This window comes from Xyrauchen texanus, chromosome 25 (assembly GCF_025860055.1).
Source record: "Xyrauchen texanus isolate HMW12.3.18 chromosome 25, RBS_HiC_50CHRs, whole genome shotgun sequence".
NCBI classification, from domain to species: domain Eukaryota; kingdom Metazoa; phylum Chordata; class Actinopteri; order Cypriniformes; family Catostomidae; genus Xyrauchen; species Xyrauchen texanus.
Window position 1 is genome coordinate 32882170 of NC_068300.1, and position 16933 is coordinate 32899102.

Genomic DNA, 16933 nt, shown 5'->3' on the forward strand with positions numbered 1-16933 from the left:
AAACTGATGACGCCACCATCCGTCTGTACTGCAGTTTATACTCTACAGGGGGCGCTCTAGGGCTCAGTCTGTGTTTTAGTTCACTCATAAAAGTTTAATCCGTGTTATAAAGTAAAGAAAATAGTTTATAAATAAAAGAAAGACAATAAATAGATAATAGACAAGAAAGAAAGAAAGAAATAGGGAAGAAGAAAAGAAAGAAAAAATGAAATAAATAAATAGAAAGACAGACAGAAAGAAGTAAAGGGGAAGAAAAAAAGAAAGAAAAAAGGAAAGACAGAAAATAAAAGAAAGAAATAAAGAAAGAAAAAAGGGAAGAAAGAAATAATTAATCAATGATAGAAAGAAAGAGGGAAGAAGTAAAGAGAAAAAATGAAAGAAATAAAAGAAAAAAGGAAATAAAGAAAGAAAGAAAGAGGGAAGAAAAAAGTAAAGAAAGAAAGAATGAATAAATTAATGAAAGAAAGAGGGAGGAAGAAAAGAAAGAAAAAAGGAAAGAAATAAAAGAAAAAGAAAAGACAAGAAAGAAAGAAAGAAAGGAATGTATCAACAAATGAAAGACAGAAAGAAAGAAAGAAAAAAGTAAAGAAAGAATTAATTAAAGAATTTTTTAATTAATTAAATGTTTATACCCATTAATTCCGTAATTGAGATTAATAAACTTAACAGGCGTGCCCAGTTTACCATAATGTAACTTAAGCGATTTATAGCTTTATTACGAGCTCGTCAGACTTCAATAAGCACAACGGTCCGCCAGGTGGCGCTACACGTGACGAACATCGACAGTAACGAAGACGAAGACGAAGAAAGACTCTCGTGGAAGTGCGATTCTCGCGTGTGTTCATTATTTTCACTATGGCTGCCTCCTCGAGCAGTGCTGCAAGTACTAAACACAGTGAAAACCCTCCATCGGCTGAAGAAACTGAGTTTTGTCCGGGTTTTAAGGATGTCGACGCATTTGTCAAGGTCTGTGGGCGTTTTAACATCTATGAATTCTTCTGAATGCTGTTTATCTAGCTGTCAACACATCGCAACGTGCAAATATTAGCCATGTGTGCAGTAGCACACGCAGTAACATTGCTAAATGAACTGTTGTTGTAAAACGGCTGTTGTCTGTTATGTTTCCACAGCATGGACTGGGAGCTGTGGTCGCTGCCACGAAGGCGAGTGCGTCTCTTCCTACAGCAGGAGATGAGTTTGATCTGTACCGCAGCTTCTCTGCGTTTCAAGAGTTCTGTGTGTCACAGGGAGATCGACTTCTACACGGGTAAAACCATTACAAAACACACTGTGCTGTTATCATGCTGTTAAAATGGTACTAATGATGATTATTTCATAGTAAGCCAGATTGTCAGATACTTAGTAAGAAATATAAAACACTTTCCGCTGAATAATGTTTGAAATTGATTTTGTCCAAAAATATGATTGTTTATAATTGTGTATGTGTACTTTTCAATCAGAGTATCTCAGTATATTTCAGTTTTGTTAGGCTTCTGTTTTTTTTAACGTTATAAAAATATTCCATGGGTTTATTACAGTAATCACTGATCTTTAAACTGTATCTGTATTATAGATTAGTGACAGTAACCATAGTTTAACTATGCTATTTGTAGTAAAAAATATATATTAACCACAAAATGATCAATGGTTACAACAGAAACAAGGTAACAACAATATTATTACTGAAAAACCGTGGTTACTAAAAAATGTTTTTACTGTAGTAAAAAGTATTAATTGTATCAATATCAAGGATGCAAAAAGTGTTACAACTATACTCTGTCTACCCTACCATGGTTCTGGAGGATTACTGCGTTCATTTGCATTGTTGTTTACAAAGAACTCCCATGGTATTTCAAAGAATAACCAGATAGCACAAGTACATCTGCGAGATGTCTGTTTTATATCTTTTCATTAGGAAATCATCGCACTTTAATTAACATCTGCTAAACATCTTAAAACACACATCAAATATTGTAGACATCAGGGTGATAGCACACATACGTCACCCAGGCATCTATTTCAGGGTTTTTCCTGCATAGAGAATTACTACACAGCCGCATCTGTCAAATTTCGTGCCGCCTCCGGCTGTCTACAAAACTCTGCTGGGTATCTTAACACTAACAAACGTTGCACTCTGTGGATTGTCATTTGTAATTGCAATAATAATATAAAAAAAAATCTGTTGTTGAATAGTCGCGTTATGTCATTTAACATAACTTGAGATCATATAAAACTATAATGATGACACACGAGACAAGTGGAGCCAATAAATATATATATATATTTATTTATTGGTTTTGGATAGGCTATATTGACAAATGCTTATCAATATACTCTTATGGCTAAAAATGTTTACAGTGTTCAGTGGCTAAAATGTCAATTTGACTAAAATATGACTAAAATGTCAACAGTTTTCATTGACTAAAACTACATTAAAGTGCCAAGACTTTGTCAATTAAAATATGACAAAAAAATAAGATAAGGTTGACTAAATATGAAAAAAACTAAACAGGTAATTGGACACAGGACTAAGACTAAATTAATAAACAGATGACAAAATGAACACTATTATTCAGTTGCCAGGTCATTAGGAGTGTATTAATGCAAAGCCAACGTTTGTGTTCTTAACGTCACTTTTTGGATCAGTATGGTTCCACCTCATTTAGAGCCAGGAAAAACCCTCTATTTGATGTGTGTGTTTATATCTGGAAGACGGATATTTATGATGAGATGTTTATGATTTAGAATGTTTGAAAATCTGATCTTTTTAAGATGTTTATTAGATTTGAATTAAAGTGCAATGCTTTCTAGATGAAACGCTCTTAAACAGGCATCTCAGAGATGTACGTGTGCTATCTGGGGATGGTATGTTTTGGTACTTTTTGTTAGGCAACTCCATTCAGAACATCAAAATGAGATCTAAAAGAAGAAATGCAATGAGAAATTTGTTCAGGATACCTGGGATTTGGAAGCAAATTATATAGAATTCCAACATGACACAAAACAACAAGTAGTTCCCAATATTATTATTACCAGTCAATGTAATTGTCATCAGAAAGAAATGAAAGAAAATCTTTTAAAATATTGCACAATATTAAATATTGTTATTAAACAAAAAATCCTATTGGATTAATAATTATCAGAAAAATATTACATTACTGTTTGGAAATTGACAAGTATTAATTATCTATAAATGTGGTGAGTTTTGTGTACACTGTACCAGTGAACTCCTGCCAGCAGCCTATTTTAAAGGTCATAGTAAAAGCAATATACATATTATAAATCAGTTTATTCTGAGATTTCTTATTTTTAACATAAAGCATTGCAGTCTCTTGGACCTCAAACAATGAGAAAGTCAAGTCATAACATGAATGAATATACCACATCATATAATGTTTGTTAGCGTCAGTCAACTTCACAAGTTTAGTGTATTTTAACTGAAGACCTGATCAGTTGTACTAATATCTCTCTATATTTCTCTATGACAGTATGAGCCAGATAATGCAACACCATGGCTGTAGATCTCACATGAGAGACCGGAACAATCTGACAGGCCTGGAGGACAGATTTGACCTGGTGGTGGACTCAAATGATGCCATCCTTGAGAAAGTGGTATGAGTTTCTGATCTTTAAACCCAATGTTCTTATTTACCACCCCTATCTTCTTCACTCTGTGATTATGGTTTGTGATGGTCCAAATGTCTGTACCTTTCATCAAATCATATCTTAAAAACTTCCAGTACTGACCTGTTTCTGATCTCTGCTCAGGGCATTCTCCTGGACGAGGCCTCTGGTGTGAGTCGCACCCAGCAGCCTGTGATGCCCGCAGGCTATCAGCCACCCAAGATTGTTGTGTCCAGTTGGAATCGAAGGGTTAGTTAAGTTTTGCATCGCTTTTGACTTTGTCTTTGAGGTACAGGTTCTGGTATTATATCAGGCTACTTATCTTCACCCTACAGGGAGGAGACCGGAGCACAGAAACCTTTCACCTTCTACATGCCAAAAATGTTCAACGGCCGCAGCTAAAGTTCAAGGAGAAGGTGGATAACAGCAACACCCCCTTTGTCTCTAAAATCTTCATCAAACCCAACGCTTTAAAATCTCTGCCTTCATGTGAGTGTGCTAAGCAACCCTTTGGAGATGACCATATTTTTCCCAATATATTTTGATGTACAGACAAACATTAATATTAAAAAGAGAGAGAAAAAAAATAGTAATTTGTCTAAATACTAAAGTGTATCTAAATGTGCTACTAGACTTTACCAACAAACATGTTCGTAAGGAGAGACCAGAGGATTTGGATGTTCCTGCTGCTCTGGCAGATTTCATCCATCAGCAGAGAACACAAGAACATGTGGATGACATGTAAGCTATATTTAGAGTTTATTTTTATTTCACAGAAAAATATGAGCTTAATATACTTTCTGATAGTACTGATTGGTTTGAGTTTTAAATTGCATGTAAAATGGTGTTTGCAGGTTTTCTCACCCCTACCAATATGAGCTGGACCATCTGGTCATGCCAGAGAGTCTGAAAACCAAACCTGATCCTCAGGTAAATGTCTTAATCATCCTCATTGCTCCTGACTACCTGTGTCTGTTTTGTTGTCAGCAACTGTGATAAGTATTTCAATTTGGTTTTGGCCTTTTTTCATTATGACATTTCTTTTCATTATAGATGTATAAACCACTTGCTGACACAAGTTGTCAGTTCATTGACACTTTAGAAGATCTCGTTGCTCTGAATGAGAAATTGGCCCAGATGACAGAGTTTGCGGTGGATCTTGAGGTATGACTGAGCCTCCCCAATCATGTTTAGTCATGCTTGCTTGACATTTGTCTCTGTATTTCCTATGCTCAGATGGTCAAAGTTTGGTCGTTTCCATCTATCAGCAAAGTTGAAATTAAACTGAACGTTTTTACAATTGTATAACATGGGCTGAGAAGTAACTAGCCCTGAAATGTAAATACTTTTTATTCCTTACTAAATAATTATATTATTGTTAAATAGTATCACATATATCACACTTATTGATTATTAATAGGGCACTGAATCATTGTCACATGACTTTCCACATTCCGTATTCCTGAAAGCCAGAACAGATCTTTGAAAATGGACAGTGTGCATTGTGAGTTTTGTCTAATATATTTAGAGATTTAGAGAAGACTTTTGCATAAAATGTGATGAGTTTTATAATAATTTCCAAAAGAAACAAAAAATTAGCAGGAGCATTCCCTGTAGGTTTTTATAAATTCCGTGCATATTCTCTGTCTACAGCATCATTCCTACAGAAGCTTTCTAGGAATCACTTGTCTGATGCAGATATCAACACGGGAAGAAGATTTCATTGTAGACACGCTGCAGCTGCGCAGTGAAATGTACATTTTAAACGAGACGTTCACTGACCCCACCATTATGAAGGTGATTTTCTCTCTTCTTAACACACTTTTTCCACTTGAATGTGTTTAACTATAAATTGTATACAATTCATTTTTAAGATATGTTTGTGTAACCTCTTACATTTTTTAACACCCCCAAATAAAAATAAAAAAAGAATCCAATTACTCATAAATAATATAGTATATTTTTACAATCTTATAATGAAGAGAAACAAATTGTTGTTGTTGTTGTCGTCCTAACTTTGTAAAAATGTAATTCTGGTTCTGTTCAGTCCATTTCATTTTAAAACTTCTCATTTCATCACACCAGATGGCAGCAAGTACTAGGAATTTTTTTTACTCTTATCACCTTCCATCAATATGTAGATCTGAAATGTAGGTGGCATTCTAAAGCATTTCAACCCTCTCAGATGTGCTCGACCATAGACATTCAGTCTAATTTTCAGTTAATGCACTACCCCCATTGTTTCATCAAATATTTCAGCCTCTGAGTGGACTACAAGCTCAATCTAGGTGTCATTAGAAAGCTGAGATCCAAGATATAACATTCAACCAAGCAAGCTCCTTAAGATAAAAGCAGATATAAAGTTTTGTGGCTACTTGAGGCTTTCAGCAACAGTGCTCGGTACATAAAAGACGTCTTGCATCATATATTTGTGATTTTTTTTTTTTGAAAATCATTCGAACTGTTGTATTAGGGCAACAACATATGCATTCCTGAGAATGAGTGCTTTCATTTGTACTCTCTTGTTATTTAGTCGATCTCCATGTGACAGGGAAGTGGAAAGACAAAATAAGCTTGTGTGTGTGTGTGTGTGTGTGTGTGTGTGTGTGCGCACACATCTATAGAGCTCTGGTTGAAGAGAACGAGACCTCAAACACAACAGTCCGTAGGTCTGTGCTGTCCTCTGTGAAAATAAAGTTGTTTTGAAACGGCTAGTGTCATCCCGGCTTTAATATCTCCGATCAATCTTTATGGAACTATATTTCACATGCTTTGCAGTTATTTAAGTTTACCTGTCCAATAAGAATGCCAATTCAGGGTTGGTTTTTATCCCCAAAACCGAACGAAGGTCCCTCCAGGAATCAAATCGACCACTATCATGTTCCTGCTTAGCCAGTCGGTGTTGTGCTGGGAGCCGGATATTTGCTGCATTCCATCTCTAAAATAACGTTACCTAGTGTTGCAGTTTGTTGTTGCTGTTAAATGGCAGAAGAGAAACACTGAGGCAAGGCTCTCGATAGCGTGCATAAATGTCACTTCCTTTGAATTTTCCTGGCAAAAGCGTTCTGCTCCCTTTGCATGAAAATCAGTCTGCAGGCTTTAATAGGCAATCAATGAAGTCCGGGAAGGGCTCATTTTTTTAAGTTGCGTTACAAGTCGAATATTACATGAAAATTGTTACATATTGCACCTTTAATAAATATTGTGGTCCATCTTTTTAATACAATGGCAGTTAATAAACCCATAAGTATCAAAAGTAGTCCTGTGAGGCCTATGAAGTATTTTGGTGAGAAACGACCTGTAAATTGTCTGAAAATCTTGATGTCCATTGTGTGTTCATGAGTGCTGTGAGAAAAGCTCATTTAAAGTGTTCATGTGAGAAATGTAAATGCTTTTAGTACTAAACATTGTGTTTATTATTGTGATTCCTAACTCTTCCTTTAAATGCCCTGTGAATGCCATTTCACATTGTCTTTACTATGCTAATGATTGTTTGTCTTGAATATAATGCATTGTTGCATCACTGTGTGTTGCTCCTGCAGTTGTTTCATGGTGCTGATTCAGACATTGAGTGGCTTCAGAAGGACTTTGGTCTCTATGTTGTCAACATGTTTGATACCCATCACGCTGCTCGTTGTCTAAACCTCGGCCGAAACTCTCTTGACCATCTTCTGAAAGTATACTGCAATGTGAACTCAGATAAACGCTACCAGCTGGCAGACTGGAGAATACGGTATTGTAATATTATTAGCACATTAGCATTCCTCATGCATTGATCTAATATTGAACATAAGATATTGCTCCAAACTCATTGTTTTTACATTACTATAAATTAAAGTCAACAAATGTTGTTAGTTCCCGCTTTTACAATGGAGTTTGTGTTTTTTCTGATTTCTGTAGCATTCAGGTACTTTACTAATTCTTTGTGTTGTTGTTTTCTTGCAGACCATTGCCAGATGAGATGATCAAGTACGCTCGTGCTGACACTCACTATCTGCTCTATATATTTGACCGAGTCAGAGCTGACCTTTATGATTCAGGCAACGGGCTGCCCACCCTCATTCAGCAAGTGTGGTCTAAAAGCAGAGACCTCTGCCTCAAGGTACACTGATTTCTTTATGCAATTAATGAAATGTTTCCACAAGATAAAAATTGGTTCAGCTGAGTAAGTAAAGATATTGGCTGGACAGGACACCACTTTTAAAAGCACTCCATATTCCAGATATGTTTAAAGTCTGAGATTACACGAAGAGACAGAAACAATTGACATGGTTAAATGGATAGAAGAACTGAGGTAAATTCTCCAAGAAGCTTGGAACTTCCTATCTGCCAACAACCAAGAAAAACTGTCCAGGTCTAACTAGGAAAACTGGGGCTGTTTTAAAAGCAAAGGTGGTCTCTCTGAATATTGATTATCCTTTTTATGTTTACTGGACTTTGTATGACATTAAATGTTAAATGAGAACTATTTGTAATTTTTGAAGACATCCTCACTATGCAACATTTTTCACAAGTGCCTAAAACCTTTGCACAGTACTCAATATTACTGGAAAGTTAGTGGCAGTGTTAGAATGTTTTGTTCATAAATTGGACATCACTACAAGATGCTGAATTGGTTTTACTTGAGCTTTTGAATATTGTTACAAACTTAATTTCTATTTCCTTAGAAATTTGTGAAGCCTATTTTTACGGAGGACTCGTATATGGAGCTGTACCGTAAGCAGAAGAGGATCTTCAACACGCAGCAGCTGGCAGCCTTCAGACTGCTCTATGCCTGGAGAGATAAACTCGGCCGAGCAGAAGATGAGAGTACAGGGTAACTGCCCAAACTCAATGCTTGTGGTACAATGGGGCTAAAGGCACCCCTTAAGGAAAAGGTTCTTTTTTTCTGTTCGCAAAGTGTATCAAGATTGGAGAAAATGGTTAATTTGATTGAATATTGATGGAGCAACTTAATTTGTGTGAAAATAAATAATAAAGGAATGTTGTTTTGATTAAAAATGTAAAAGGTAGCAAGGGAACCTTTTACCCCACACTTGGTGTAGATATATGGGCAATAGTAATACATTAAGATTATGCTTATTCAAAATAACCTCTCATGGTGTAAATAAGGTAGCTCTGAAAAACTGCTTTTGCTTTGATCCCAATCATGTCACCTGTAACTGAGTCAAATTTTGTGTTGATATGACAAAGCAATCAAAAGTTAGAGCATTATAAATATAACTTAGCCTAGTGTCCAAAAATGTCTCCAAACAAATTATACACATTAATTGTACATAAGAACTAAATGCACATGCAAATACAACAATGACTAAAGATATGCACACTCTCCAAAGTATGCAGGCATGAGTAAGAGATCTTATTCAGTTCCATTCGGTTTCATTTGAGTCATCATTGAGTCTGTGTCATGTACTTGGCGCCATCTCATGGTGGCAACATGTAATTAAAGTGAACGATCCTCTCCGCCCATATTTGGATGACTTTCACCTCTGTTCGCAGCAATCCTAATCCTAGTATTATTGGTTTAGCATTTTATGATGCTGAACATCACACTACATCTAATTTCTGAAGCCATCTGATCCAGGAAAGATAATGTGTTTTTAGCCAAATTATGCACATTATCACATTATGTGTTCTGTACACATTGAGCCTGCATGCCAATCCGAGTTTAAAGGGTTAATCTCGATTGTGATTGGATCAGTGTGAGCTTACTTTTATCTCTCTTCATAACATTGTTTCATAGTGGCCTTTTTTATCCCAAATATTATCCTTTCACTTATTGGACAATTATTTAAAAAACTTTTGATTTAATTGCCTTGAACAAAACTATCTCAGAATAAATGTGATAATTTCAGTATTTTTAGATACATACATTTGCTAAATATTAGCTCCATTGTACTCTATTACTTGAATCTCAAACTTAAAAGCGTTTTTCTATGTCTGTTGACTGAGATTGCTAGTTATTGTGTGTTTGGTGTGATCCATTTTGAGCGTGTTTTTCCATCATAGGTACATCTTACCAAACCACATGATGATGAAGATCGCAGAGGAGCTTCCAAAGTAAGTTTAAAGGAGTCATATCCTAAGTTTATATATATATATATATAACAAAATAATCTATATATTTTTTTTTGCCAGTGGCCTTCTTATAATGTTAGTCAAGGTAAATTTTGTCATTTAGTTTTACATGGAAATGGTTCCATCCTCTCTCTGTCCCTTACAATTAAACGGTTTGTTACTCTACTTTTAAGACATCTACTGTATGTAAATGACCTCTGTTATAATTAGTACTGCTTTGATGTTTTCTTTATTATAGGGAGCCACAGGGTATCATCGCATGCTGTAATCCCACACCACCACTAGTGCGTCAACAGATCAATGAACTTCATCAACTCATCAAACAGGCTCGAGAGATTCCCCTACTGAAAGTATGTATTAATTAAACACATATTTTAATCTGGTTTTTAAAGTACTTGTTTTATTTGTCTGTTGTAATATGAATATATTAAATGTGTAAAGTCTAGTTCTAGACAAAATACAAACAATTAATGTTTTTGTGTCTCTGTAGGTAGAAGTTCTTGCTGAAAAAAAGAAATCATTAACCCCAAAAAGAAAGGTGTGTTGACAAGATTTAATGGTCATTATTTCATGGACACAAACTGGAAAATAAATCTGTAGTCAGTTGTATTATTGAGTTTATTTCTAATGCCCCACTGTTGCTTTTATTTTATAGCCACAGTCTTCATTATTTGGACCGCATGATACATCCCACTCATCTGAGAGTGACATCCTGGACCTCTCTTCCATTGGTAGGTCAAAGTATTCTGAATGCCGCCTCCGCCTGTAATTTTCACTTTTATTTCAGGGTGTTATTTTAAAACCTCATAAAAAAATGGCTTTATTTGGCCAATAGTATGATCTTTTGTAATGTTTATCCATTTATATTTAGAAACCCCAACCAAACCAGGAGTTTTGTTTGCGGAGGAGGACAACGTAAGCATGGACGAAGATGAGAAATTGTTGTATAGCCTCCAAGCAACAACAAAAATCAGCCTCTTTGCGGTAGGATATTTAAAAGGTTATTATAGTATGTATTATAGAGTCATTGACCAATAAGGTTGGCTAGTGCCAAGTTCGCAGAAATGTAATCTTTGTGTCCATGTTGGTTTCATAAATATTTGAAAATAAAATGATATTTTCCACAAAATATTGATTTAATGACTTTATAAATGTAAAAAGTAAAACATTATTCAAATACTTTCCTTGCACCTTGAATACACGATTGTATATGATGTAATCATTCATTTAAAAAATGTATTATTTTTTTACAAATGCAATGAATTTGGGTTACAAATATCAATATTTCTCTGTGCTGCTCCATATGACCTGAACAAAATTTGCCTTTTCATAAAAATGTCAAAATATTAGATTTTTTTGTTTGTTTTACTTTTTCACAGTGTCTTGAGGCTAAAGGGTGCTCTGTTGTTGTTGTTGTTGTTGTTGTTGTTTTGTCACAACAAATTGGGTAACTGCATGTTGGTTACACCATGTGACTTTAATTTGGTGGACAAAGGTTTTATTAAAATATTAATAATAGTTAACAAAATTCTTTTTTAAGATTTAAGAAATAATAATTCAAAAATATATTCTTCACTACTAATGCCAACATTTCTTTACGTTAATAATTTCAACTTTTAATTGGTTTACATTTTTGTTTGACTTTCTCCTGATGGTTACACCACATGACTTTGATTTGGTGGACAAAAGCTTTTCAAATATTAATAATATTTTAAAGAAAAATTGATTTACTGCTTAATTATTCAGCACTACTCATACTAAAACATGTTGTCAGGAATTTAAGCTTTTAATATATAAAGAATAAGCTTTTAATGAGACTTTGGCTATTATACCACATGACAAGCTCAGTAATTAAGACCATGTGCATTATAGAAGAGGTGTATTCAAGTAATTGTTTTATGTGAATAACATTTTCAATGTATTTGTTTAATAAATTAATAGATCAACAGTCACATCATTGACCCATTACATGAAAAATGTTCAGCACTTTGTAATGGTGTGTTTTGTGCTGGATTATTTGTGTTGGGATTGTTCAGGAGGATTGAGGAATGTTGTTTGTTATTCAGGAGGAGGATGAGGAGGCAACAGCAGCTCCCGCTCATCTGACAGTGGCACAACAGAAAGCACACAGTATCATGGCATCATTTGAGAACCCTTTTCGAATGGTACAATTGTTTTTTATTTTTTATTTAGTTGACATCTTTTGTCTAGGTTCATATTATAACTATGTGCCTATTTCCTAATATTTACACTTTGTTTCAGTATTTACCTTCAAAGGACATTCACATATCAAAGAATGCCAAATATGACCCCTCGTCAAAGATCTACGAGGTACAGTTTCTTAGTATTGTACTAACCATGTTTGCATGAATATGAATTTCATTTGTTATTACAAAATATTTATGTATTTTAAATATTATTAAATGATTGTAATTGATTCATATAAATTAAGACATATGTCATGTTTGAAGATAAATATGATAACTCCAGAATTAGTCATAAATCATACAATGAAAGTTGTACTTGATACAGAAAAGGTACTTTATTTCTTTAATGCTTTTATCATGTTCAAATGGGACTATATTGACTTGCATATTTTCTGCCTTTGAACACAGATTCGGAACCGGTGGAAATTACAGAGTATTGAGCAGCAGCAGAAGGAAGCTGAAGTGAAACAGCAAGCCAAAGAACAGGCAAAGAAAGCTCAAAGTAAGAACAACATACAATAAACCTGTTCATGTTTGTGTAACCTGAAGGGTTTGTATCCGAGAACCGATTCTACTTTTTAAAAATACTGAAACTGTATGATTTTCATAAATTAGAGTTTCATTATAAAAAACTCTTTTCGGGTCTTTAATGTGCATTCTCGTCATATTTAGATGAAACATACTGATAGTGTTTCCTTCCATGCTGTTTCCATGCTCTACTGAGTCTATAGCGTGAAACACGCGACATGGGAAGATTGCCAAACCGATGATTCTTTTCTGCCAGTCCATTTTCAGAGAATGAAAAATATTCTGCACTATTAGTGTAATCTGATTCTCGGATGAATGACTCTTTAAGAGTTGGTTGTTTTTAGAGAATGTTAAACATACAGTGCAACCAGTGTAGTCTGATTATGGAACATATGACTCTTTTGAGCATTTTCCTTTGCATGCTATGTGACCAGTATAGTTCAATTGCTGCAAGAATGACTCTTTATGAACTCTTTTTCTTCGTGAATCAAAAACATACAGCGTCAGCAATATAGTCCGATTCCCAAAAGAATGACTCTTATGAGTTGGTTAGCCGGTTCTTTTTTTTTTAGTGAATCAAAATCAGTTTGAATGAATCATGAAGTGTTGGAGCAGTTAATCTGACTCTTTGTTGTAAATCTACACTAATCTGAACTTTGTAGTATGCATCATTTAAGATATACACTGAGTTTTGTAATCAGTGGTATTTAATACGAATAAATAAATGCTATATGGTGCCAAATCTGTCTGTTGTGTATTTGTAATTGACATTTAGTAAGGATTAGAACCAATTCTTAAATTGCATTTATGCCAACTCTAAAGTCATTAAAAACATATAATGACTTATGATTCCCATTCCTAGTAACCTTTTCAACCTATAGCAATAGCATCAGAGATCTCCACATTTTCATTTAGACTATGCCCTAGTGTACTAAAATCCTACATTTATATAAAAAGAATACAACTTTTTTCAATGTTATGTTCCATTTGTGTGTAAATGCTGGTATTTCTCTTTCAGAGGAACGCAAGAAAGTCAAACAGAGCTATCAGGAGTCGCTGCAGAATGTGAACACTGTCAGACAGCAAGTGATGGTGAGGAATCTTCATGTCACAAGCTTTAAAAGTCGTTCAAGGCCGTTCTGATACATTTCTTTTTCATTTTTGCATTAACCTCTGGTTTGTGTAACTCATGTGTGTTTTAGGAAGCAAAGCAGTCTGGGCAGAAGAGGGAGAGAGTTGCTAGTGAAGTTGGTGAAGAGAGCCTTAAACCAAACATGAAAGTCTTGAAGACTGCGACATCGGAGGCTGAGCAGTCGACCACATCTGCTCCGAGAAAACAGAAACCGAAAGCTGCTCAAGATGTTCCCAAACAAAACTTTAAACCTTATGACTACACCCAGTCAAATTTCAAAATGTTTGATGGTAAGAGATAATTTTTCCCCCCTGTAATATTTCATGTTTTCATTTTTAAATGATGTCTACACGAGTTAATGTGTTATTGAATTTTTGTTTTGTTTTCTACACATAGGTAAATCAAAAGAGAGTTCACATTTTGATCCCAACAGACAATCGCATGAAACCAGGCAAAAGGTATTTATCGACCTTTATATCTATTTGAATCTATAAGCTTTCACAGCCTCACGAATTTCAAAAGTGTCCTTCATGTCTTTCCATCTTAAAGAGTTCACCCAAAAAACGAAAAGTCTCATTTTCCGTCCCAGATTTGTATCACTTTCTTCTGAACACAAATACAGATTTTAATAAGATTATTTCAGGTCTCTAGGTCCATACAATGCAAGTGAATGATAATCAGGACTTTTGAAGCTCCAACAATCTCATAAAAGCAGCATAAAAGATATCCATAAGACTCCAATTGTTTAATCCATGTCTTCTGAAGCAATCCAGTTGGTTTTGGGTGAGAACAGACCTAAAATATAACTCCTTTTCACTATGAACCTTGACATCAGCAGTCTCCTTGGCGATCATGATTTCAAGCGATCCTTGGCGATCTCTCTTATTTTTTATTTTTTTTTAGTGCCATCCAATGCTCTGCATATGCGTCAAACACTAGGAAGTGTAATTGAGCTTGAAATCACGATCGTGCCTAGAGACTGCAACAGCAAGGTTTATAGTGAAGGAGTTACATTTTGGTCTGTTCTCACGCAAAAATCTATTTGGTTGCTTCAGAAGACATGGATTAAACCACTGGAGTGTTTGGATTACTTTTATGCTGACTTTATGGGATTTTTGGAGCTTCAAATATTTGGTCACCATTCACTTGCATTGTATGGACCTACAGAGATGAAATATTCTTCTAAAATCTTAATTTGTGTTCTAAAAGAAAGTCATACACATATGGGATGGCATGAGGGTGAGTGATGAGAGAATTTTCATTTTTGGGTGAACTGTCCCTTTAAAGGTGTTCACACAAAAAATAAAAATTGTCACTATAGCTTCAGCTTTGTTTGATGTACTGTTCTCAAAAGATCTCTGATCAATTTTGATTCTCAGAAAAATCAAAAAGGAAAAAAGAAAGGTGCTATGGGTGCCAAAAGCATGTCTTACTTGCCAGCAAAGTCAGAGAGGTGAGAGTAACATTCAGTAACTCATACACAGTGCATAGTTATACTAAACATAAAATAAATGATAAAAGTTTAAAATTGAAAAGGTAATTATATGATCCTTATTCATTAGATTCTAAATGGCTGTATTTTGTCTTTCTTTTGCAGAGGGTTTTGCCATAACTGGCCCAAGAGATAGACATTTACAATGGAGGTTGCCCTCTTTCTTTTAACAGTTCTTAAACATTTATTCTTTCAATGTGTTGCAGCCGTGAGTTATGCTTGTAATTGTATTCATTTTTGGATTTTGACCATTCATTAAAAAGGCATTTTAAATCATTCTTCTGCTCTTTGTTAAAGCTCAAAGTTTGTTTCCTTTTGTGCCAGATTCCATGAACTTTACTTTGGTCCTCCCCAAACTGTTGCAGCAAAGTAGGAAACATAATTCATCATTGTCATCATGTTGCCTACTGCATTGAGACGTGTCCTCAGCAATTAAAAGCTTGTGTCCACGTATCTGTTGTCTTATTTGTGACGTTTTGCTTGAAAAGTTTGCTTGTTACCGTGGCAAAAAAAGTAGGTGAACCCTTTGGAATTAGCTGGTTTTCTGCATTAATTGGTCATAAAATGTGATCTCAACTTCATCAAAGTCAAAATTATAGACAAAACAATGTGTTCAAGCTAACAACACAAACAATTATAATATTTCATGTCGTTATTGATTACATCCCTTTTAAACATTCACAATGCTGTGGAAAAAGTAAGTGAACCCATGCAGCCTAAGTGAAGTGTTTCCGTTAGCTGTGGATTAGACCTGCACAATGTTCCGAAGGAATTCGGGACTATTCTTTCTTACAGAACTGCTTCAGCTCAGTCATATTCTTAGAATATCTGGTGTGAACATCTCTCTTGAGGTCATTCCACAGCATCTCTATTGGTTTAAGGTCTGGGCTCTGACTGAGCCGCTCCAAAAGGGGGATTTTCTGTTTTTGAAGTCATTCTGTAGTGGATTTACTTTGATGTTTTGGGTCATTATCCTGCTGCATTATCCAACTTCTACTGATCTTCAGCTGACGCACATCCACCCTGACATTATCCTGTAGGATAACATGGGAATTCATTTTCAAGCATTCCAGGCTGCAAAGCAGCCCCATGTCATGATGCTCCCTCCAACATTCTTCACTGTTATGCGGTGCAATGTTTTGCAATATGTAGTGCTGTGTGTTCTTCCCAAACAATTCAACCTTAGTTTCATCAGTCTACAAGACATTTTCCCAGTAGCATTGTGGAATGTCAAGGTGGAAAAATTCAGGCTTGCAGCAATCTTTTTGTTGGAAAGCAGCAGCTTCCTCCGTGGTGTCCTGCCATGGACATCATGCCTGTTTAATGTTTTCCATATAGTAGACTCATGAACAGAGATGTTAAACAGTTCCAATAATTCCTTCAAGTATTTAGCTGTCACACTATGGTTCTGCTGTGTTCCCTTTAAGTCATCTTGGCTGGACGGCCACTTCTAGGAAGAGTAGCCACAGTAAAAAATCATCTTCATTTATAGACAATTTTTTTTAATTGTGGACGGATGAATATCCAGGTTCTTCGAGTTAACAACTTACTTGAGATATCCCTTTCCACCTTTATGCTAAGCAACAATTCTTGATAGGTCTATTGAGTTTTTTTTTTTTTTTGCGAGGCATGGTCTACATCAGCAGATGCTTCTTGTGAATAACAAACTGAAATTGTTTGAGTTCTTTTTATAAGTAAAAGAAGCTCTTACCCACACTTCCAATCTCGTTTCATAAGTTTTTGCCAATTGACTCTAATTTCCTTTTGTTGATGTCATTAGCCTAGGGGTTCACATATTTTTTCAACCAAGACTGTGAATGTTTGAACGATGTATACAATATGTACAACAGGAGTTCTCAATGGGGGCGGTAC

At 35.1% G+C, this 16933-nt stretch overlaps 1 protein-coding gene across 1 annotated transcript; it reads left to right on the plus strand.

The window, feature by feature from the left end:
- Positions 1 to 851: 851 nt before the first annotated feature.
- On the plus strand, positions 852 to 15506 carry exosc10 (exosome component 10). The gene is made up of 25 exons (XM_052091588.1): positions 852 to 966; positions 1131 to 1267; positions 3489 to 3612; positions 3769 to 3873; positions 3960 to 4113; positions 4257 to 4365; positions 4479 to 4554; positions 4678 to 4788; positions 5278 to 5421; positions 7167 to 7357; positions 7570 to 7726; positions 8292 to 8440; positions 9634 to 9684; positions 9941 to 10052; positions 10193 to 10240; positions 10358 to 10433; positions 10574 to 10686; positions 11769 to 11867; positions 11965 to 12033; positions 12318 to 12411; positions 13456 to 13529; positions 13640 to 13859; positions 13966 to 14027; positions 14949 to 15022; positions 15167 to 15506. Exons 1-25 carry the CDS (start codon positions 856 to 858, stop codon positions 15195 to 15197), a joined length of 2691 nt encoding a protein of 896 aa, XP_051947548.1. The 5' UTR covers positions 852 to 855; the 3' UTR covers positions 15198 to 15506.
- The last annotated feature ends 1427 nt before the right edge of the window (positions 15507 to 16933 follow it).